Here is a 7856-nt window from a genome sequence, read left to right on the forward strand (position 1 = left end):
GTGTGTCCCGGAACTGAGGGAGGCCGGCTTCACCTTCGGGGCTCTCTGAGACTCTCAGCCAAGCGCTGCCTGCTCTGTGGTTGGTTTGTTGAGTTGTCTGAGCTCTGAGCTCCTGACAGGTCCCTGTCACCGGCTCCGGCTCTGCCCTCCACAGCTCTGAGTGCAGCTCTCAGCCAGGGGTGCAGGAAGTGAGAAGTGAGTGTGAGAGGGGTGAGCGCCCTGCAAGAATTGATCTTCTCTCTGCTTCCAGTTGTGCCCAGCTCCCAAGCGGAGCCCTCAGCGCCCCATGGCCGCGCCCAACAGCACAACTTTCAGTCACCTCACCTTCGTCCTGGTCGGCATCCCGGGCCTGGAGCGCTGGCACCCCTGGATCTCCATCCCCTTCGCGCTGATGTACACGGCGGCTGTTCTGGGGAACTGTGGTCTCCTCCTGCTCATCGCCACCCAGCGCAGGCTGCAAGAGCCCATGTTCATTTTCCTCTCCATGCTGGCGGTGGCTGATTTAATATTATCTACATCTACAGTGCCCAACACGCTGGCCATCTTCTGGTTTGGACCCAAGACTATTGCTTTCAGCTCCTGCCTCACCCAGGTGTTCTTTGTTCGCTTTGGATTTGCCACCGAGTCGGACATCCTACTGGCCATGGGGTTCGATCGGTACGTCGCCATCTGCGACCCCCTGCGGTACACGACAATCCTCACCAATGCGAACATTGGGAAAATAGCCACGGCCATTGTCATCAAAGGCTTTTGTATAGTTATCTGTGTTGTCTTTCTGCTCAAACGGTTGCCCTTCTGCGCCAGCAACGTCATCCCACACTCTTATTGTGAGCCCATAGGGGTGGCCAGGCTGGCCTGTGCAGACATAACCATCAATATCTGGTTTGGCTTTTCAATGGTTTTCTTAACCATTGTAGTCGAGGTTGTGTTCATCGCCGTGTCTTACATGCTGATCCTCAGGGCTGTCTTCAAGCTGCCCACCAAAGATGCCCGGCTCAAGGCTCTCAGCACTTGTGGCTCCCACATCAGTATCATCCTCTTATTTTACATCCCAGCCTTTTTCACTCTCCTAACCCATGCTTTTGGCCACAATATCCCTCAACACATTCACATCCTGCTGGCCAATCTCTACGTGCTTGTCGCCCCCGTGCTAAACCCTGTTGTTTATGGAATGAAAACCAAGCAGCTGTGGGAACAAATAGTCTTAGTGTTATCTCAGAAGGGGAAATGGTTCTGAGTCCAGAGACATGCAGTTTGCTGGCTGACTTCTTCCACGCTACAAAGAGAGGGCGAGAAATGGACATTAACACATTAGCCTCCTGTATCAGAACAGACATTTTCAGCTCCTGAGATATTTCATTTCAAATCCAGGGCCATGGTTCACTGTGGCTTTGATAACCATTAATTGGTGGCCTTGGGATCCTTTTCAATGACTCCCCCAAAAGAGGGAAGCTTCACTATTCTGAGAGGAAGTCCACAGGGAAGGTTTGTTGTTATGCTGCCCACTGTATGCCGGATGGAGAGGCACTAAGATGCTAACAAGTGACTGACTCTAACCTGGTTTGGCAGGGAATATCTCTGCATGCTGTGGAGTGTTCCACCTCTCAACATGTCCCAGTGATGAAATACGCTGTCAGTTAAGTAATAATTGTGTGTTGTAGATTTATAGGGATGTGGGCCTTGCCAGGACGGATGAGAGTTCTGGTCCACATGACCCGTATCCTGTCTCTAGTAGCCACTTCTGGCTGCTTAAGGTGTTTGTAGACTACAGTGTTTTGTCGACAAAAGTGGACTTCTGTCCACAAAACTATGGCTACATCTACACTACCGCCGATTTCTGTCGAAATAATGTCGACAGAAGTCGGCAGTTTTGTCAATGGTGGTAAACCTCATTCTATGAGGAATAATGCCTTTTGACGACAGGGGTCTGTCAACAGAAGGCGTTATTGCAGCTACACTGTCCTTTGCATTTACACTCTCATGTCGACAAAGCGACTTGCTTCGTCGACAGAACTGAATGTAGTTTAGACATTTTTTGTTGACAGAAGCTTTGTCAACAGTATCTGTCAACAAAGCCTCTGTAGACAAAAGCCTGTAGTCTAGACATAACCTTACAGGAAATCCCACAGAGGCGTACACAGTGACCTTGTGCAAGGGAACGTTTCCTCCTAATCCTCAACAGGGTTGGCTTATACCCAGAACTAGGAATGTTTTAATGTTCATTATTCTACATTTGTGTACTCTCATCTGTATTCATCACCAATTTCTTTTGTATCATGCTCATCTTACAGCTGTGAGTTCCAATGCCTAATTGGGTTGTGTACGAAAAAAAGAAGAAAAAAACCCCACGCCTGCCCCCATTTTCATTTTCCTGCCTTTTATTTCGGTGCATTTTTTTCCACAATAGAAGTGCAACATTTTGGCTTTTCTCTCCACATCGGAACCCACCTCCCTCCTGGAATCTTATCCTGCTAATTTTTAGATTCTTAATGGTTCTAGCAGATTTGCATGAGTGATGACTAATTATGATCAAACTCGTACGTATGTCCAGGATTGTAAGAGTTCCAGGACATGAAATTCTTCCACAGTATCATTCCACTGCTCTATGTGCATGGACTTCTGTTCGCCTGATCATTTATATAGAGCAGTGAATTGCCTCACAACTGGAAACCTTTGTAGTAGCCCAGCGATCTGGTTGGACGTAACCCTCCATATTTTGTATTTCTGATATGCTTTATGCTAGCTAACTTTTCAAATGATCCCTCCCATAAGTTACGGTTTACTCAGTATGACTGTCCTATTTCTATGCATGTCTCATTTTTGTGTCACAAGTTAGGAATTTTGACCATGTACCGATAGTTCTGCTGTGCTCCTTCTGGGTGACACCCACCTCTAACACTTCAAGTACCACTATGGAGAAGCCAGACAATGAGATAATACGGCATCAGGTGACCTGATAACCTGGCATTATCATCCGTCTTAGATGTCTGAACTTTTCTTGTGAGAGGTGGGGGTATCAAAAAAGATTCCGTCTTTAAGGAAAACCTATATAAGATGGGGAAAGAAAACAATCAAGGTCTTTAGTGCATATCTCCTCTTCCATCCAATCCAAAGAAATATCTGAAATCATCTGGAAGGAAAAAGACTGGAACTGAGGGCTGCAGGGAAGAACTGCTTGACTATGCAGTGAATGGGACCAGAGGGGTGGTTCAGATAGCTCAAGTCTTATCTCATTAGTTAATTGTTTAGACTGAAGCCTAATTTCCTCAACTCTAATGGTGAAAAGAACACACAGTGAGCCCTAAAGAGTACCCAAGAATGCTAAAGAAGCAGGAAGTAGGATGGCAGGGGGCCAAGAGAGCCAATGAAAACACAACGTGGGCTTCTGAATTGGAAGTAGGAGCCCTTTCAGATCTTCTTGTATGGCAGGAGAACAACTCCTGGAAGAACCAGTGACGAGCTAGGGAACCAGGCACAGAGAATGTTGTGACAGCCAAGCCTGAGGAAAGACTCACTCTAGAAACTCCAGCTATGTGAGTTTAACAGGGAAAGTTTACTTAGATGAGATCAGGTAATTTTCTTTATTTTGGGGTTTCTTGGCTATCTCTGGGCTGAGCACATGTAACAACCCCCTTTCATTGTAAATTTCAAGCATGAATCATTGGGAAACAATTGCCTGTGTTGTTAATCCCCTTTCCAGTTATTCTGTAACACCAAGCAATGTTCTATCAAATGCATTTTCTTCATTTTTCTTTTTCTTTCTTAAATGCTAAGCACCCTTTTCAGAACATGATCTGGTTTGCCCTGTACTAGATACCTAAAGGCTCTGTGTGCACCTGCCTAAGACTGCACAGCCAAACTGCTCAGAGAAACTAAAGTTCCCTTTTCAGCTGATTGCAATGGCTGGGTTTTCAAGGCCTTTACAGACAGAAGCTGAAAATGGCTTGAGTGTCACTTATAGAAATGAATTGCCAAGTGCACCTTCCACTGTTCTTTAAAGGGTTTTCTGTTTGGGTGACAGCTGAGATGCTAATCCAAGGCCCGAGAATCTGTAACCTTGTTGTACGTGGACACAAACCTTTACTAGCAAAGGATTTTTAAAGTCTATTATGGAACATCACCCTCTTCACATAAAATGCCAGAGTGGGAAACAGCCCTGACAAACAGGCTTGAAAGAAACTAGCTTGTCAAGGAATCTTGCAACAACAATATCTCTGTTACAGAACAAATGTTCGTAACCAGTTTCATTAACGAATCAAGCTTAGTTTGCATGCCTTGTTTTAGTGCCTTAGTAATCCACTTTGCTCTCTTTAGCCACTAAAATACATCTCTTTCTAATTAATAAATGTATTTCTAGTTCATACTAATACGCAATTTATGTAATTTCTAACTGAGGTAGCAGGAAGTTGTGCGTGGTTTCCTCCACACTGAGGGAGGGGAGAATTTCATACACCGTTGGCTCTGTACTCCATGAGAGTTGGGCACCTGGGCACTGCAACAGGCCCGTTTAGCTGAGACTTCTCATCGCTGATCTCCGTGTCTGTTTCAATCCGCAGTTGGGTGCTGCCCTACCTTTGTGCTGCTGGAGGTGGCTGCAGAGCCTGGCTCAGCAAGAGAGAAGTAAAGGGTGCCCAGGCTGACAGAAAAGGCAGCTCAGCTGTATCTCAGCACCTGATATCCTGAGGAAGCCAAACCCATCACACTCCCAACGGTGTTGATGGGGGCCATCTAGAGGTCTTTACCCTAAACTCCACAGGCCAGACAAGCCCCCTCCAGTTCTGCTGTGTGAGGACGGGTTTGCTAATACCCGTGAGTCCACCATAGACTCAGTTACCTGGGACCAAAAGGAAAATAATATTTATGAAACTGAGGTAGGAAGGAGATTCCAGGCTCCAGGAATCCTCTGTCTTCATGGACTGGGCGATTAGAGTCACATGGAGGTACTGGCAGCCACGGAGCAAGAGTGAGGCGGTTTCCTCTCCTCCCTACCTCCGGCTATGTAGGCTGAACTCTGGCCAGTTCTACTGGGGTGTGTAAGGGTTATATAAGGGGTGTGGTAGTTGTGACCATGAGAAAGGGGCAGAGCCCCGGCAGATGCTGTTTCTATTCATTGACAGACTTGTTCCGATTCCTCCTTCCCTGCTTGCTTGGGATAGAGGAGCATGCAGCTGCACCCAAGATGTAATCTTTCAATGAATGGCGTGGGTGTTAGCAGTGCTATCTCCCTCACCCCCTTAAATGCTGTGAATTGTACAGTCAGGGAGTGTCTAGACTACGGGTTTTTGAGAAAAAAGTGGTCTTTTTTCCGAAAAAACTTCCCTTTCATCTAGACTGCTGCCACGTTCTTTCAAAAGTAAATTGAAAGAACATGGCAGGTTTTTCGCCTGTGGAAAACCTTGTTTTTCGAAAGGCATCCAGACTGCCTTGGTGCTGCTCTCTTTCGAAAAAGCGGCTTGCTCCTTCGAAAGTACTGATTGCAGCCTAGATGCTCTTTCGAAGGAGACTTGTAGTCTAGATGTAGCCTCAGGATCACATCTCCTGTACCCCTGGTACACTGCTGATGTCAGGAGTGTTGTGATGTGAGACCTGCCATCCTCAACTCAAAAGCTGTGAACAGTAAACAGGGGCGGGTACCATTATCTTCAGCACATGGTTCTGATTATGCATTCCCTGGGTGTTCACACTGCTCAGTTAGGGTATGTCTACACTACCGCCCTAGTTCGAACTAGGGTGGTTAATGTAGTCAACCGGAGTTGCAAATGAAGCCCTGGATTTGAATTTCCCAGGCTTCATTTACATGTTGCCGGGCGCCGCCATTTTTAAATGTCCCTAGTTCGGACTCCGTGCCCGTGGCTACACGTGGCACGAACTACGTAGTTCGGATTAGGCTTCCTATTCCGAACTACCTGTACTCTTCAGGTGACCGAAGTTTTGAGTTTAACATAAGAACAAGAACATAAAAACGGCCGTACTGGGTCAGACCAAAGGTCCATCTAGCCCAGTATCCTGTCTGCCAACAGTGGCCAGCACCAGGTGCCCCAGAGAGGGTGGACCGAAGACAATGATCAAGCGATTTGTCTCCTGCCATCCTTCCCCAGCCTCTGACAAACAGAGGCCAAGGACACCATTTCTATCCCCTGGCTAATAGCCTTTTATGGACCTAACCTTCATGAAATTATCTAGCTTCTCTTTAAACTCTGTTATAGTCCTAGCCTTCACAGCATCCCCCAGCAAAGAGTTCCACAGGTTGACTATGCTCTGTGTGAAGAAGAACTTTCGCTTATTAGTTTTAAACCTGCTACCTATTAATTTCATTTGGTGTCCTCTAGTTCCTCTATTATGGGAACTAATAAATAACTTTTCTTTATTCACCCTCCCCACACCACTCATGATTTTATATATCTCTATCATATCCCCCCTTAGTCACCTCGGGTATGTCTACACTACCCTCCTAGTTCGAACTAGCAGGGTAATGTAGGCATACCGCACTTGCAAATGAAGCCCGGGATTTGAATTTCCCAGGCTTCATTTGCATAAGCGGGGAGCCGCCATTTTTAAAACGAGGTGTACCGGTAGTTCGGAATAGGAATCCTAGTCCGAACTACCTAGTTCGAGCCCCGTGTAGCCGCGCTGCACGGGGTTCGAACCAGCGGGGTTTTAAAAATGGCGGCTCCCCGCTTATGCAAATGAAGCCTGGGAAATTCAAATCCCGGGCTTCATTTGCAAGTGCGGTATGCCTACATTACCTGCTAGTTCGAACTAGCGGGGTAGTGTGGACATACCCCTCTTTTCTAAACTGAAAATTCCCAGTTGCTTTTGTTTCCTTTCATATGGGCCCCATTCCAAACCCCTAAACATTTTAGTTTAGGATGTGCAGATTTAAAAGAAATAGGAGGGAGTGGGGGAAGGAAGGGGAAAAAGGAAGCGGGGGGGGGGGTTGTGAGACAGGGAGCAGAGGGTATGAAAATCACAGGGAAAAACAGGAAGGCAGAACTGGGAATCAGTAAGCACCTGACGTTTGGGTACTTAAAATGAAGCAGCTAAGAATCAAAGTCAATAGATAGCATCCTTCCTAACACAGGAATCTACACAAAGAGCTGTGTGCACCTTCATTGAATTCTAGGTTGATAGTGTCCCAGCCAACCCTCAGCACGATTGAGTCCATTAGCATGAGAATTGAATTTGCGGATGAATTGTAATTCCAATACCTCTCTGTGTATTTGGCTATTGGAACTGGTTTGTGACAAGACAGCCACGTGAAGATCTTTTAAACAGCGATTAGGAAGATTAAAGTGTCTCCAATAGGATTAAAGTGTTCCCCAAATGGTGTAAGCTGGGTAAATTCTTGGCTCACTCCTATCCCAGGTGGGTGGGATCTGTGACGGAAGGAGCATCAGCAATAAAGGTGCCGTGTTACTCCACCCGTGGCTGGATCAGCCTATTCTTTTTCCTCCTGCCTCACTCCATTGCGTCCGTGCCCAGGGCCCGGACAACGGCCGAGTGATCTGCCCCTGGGTCAGTGGGGATGCGCCCACAACACACTGACCTTGTGGGGCACAGAGAACTCCACAGCTCAGCGCTCCGGCCACTCACATGGAAACCAACGTCAACCCCCTGCTCCAAATTGCTGGAGGCAGGTTTGGGCTGTAGGGGTGCTGAGGGTGTGATGGACTGGGCCGGGTCTGGGCACAGATGAGGTTGTCTGCTCAGGGGGAATTGCTCAAACTCGGGGCTCCTTACAGACTGGAGACCTTCCTGAATAGGCCACTAACCAGTCCCACAGAGCACTTCAGCCGCCTGCTTGGCCAGCCAGAAGCCTCACAAGCAAAACCCCTCTGACAGCCCAGCAATATCCG

At 47.3% G+C, this 7856-nt stretch overlaps 1 protein-coding gene across 1 annotated transcript; it reads left to right on the forward strand.

Annotated features, from left to right (window-relative positions):
- The first annotated feature begins 286 nt into the window (after window positions 1-286).
- On the forward strand, window positions 287-3813 carry LOC142829981 (olfactory receptor 52B2-like). The gene is made up of 2 exons (XM_075932624.2): window positions 287-1201; window positions 3787-3813. The coding sequence occupies exons 1-2, from the start codon at window positions 287-289 to the stop codon at window positions 3811-3813; spliced, it is 942 nt and encodes a 313-aa protein (XP_075788739.2).
- Window positions 3814-7856: the final 4043 nt, after the last annotated feature.

This window comes from Pelodiscus sinensis, chromosome 1 (assembly GCF_052426305.1).
Source record: "Pelodiscus sinensis isolate ZL-2025 chromosome 1, ASM5242630v1, whole genome shotgun sequence".
Lineage (NCBI taxonomy): Eukaryota > Metazoa > Chordata > Testudines > Trionychidae > Pelodiscus > Pelodiscus sinensis.

Coding starts and splice junctions, on each gene's coding strand:
- LOC142829981 (XM_075932624.2), top strand. CDS start 287: ATGGCCGCGCCCAACAGCACAACTTTCAGTCACCTCACCTTCGTCCTG. Junction 1,202..3,786: donor AGCAGCTGTGGGAACAAATA/GTCTTAGTGTTA, acceptor CACCCTTTTCAG/AACATGATCTGGTTTGCCCT.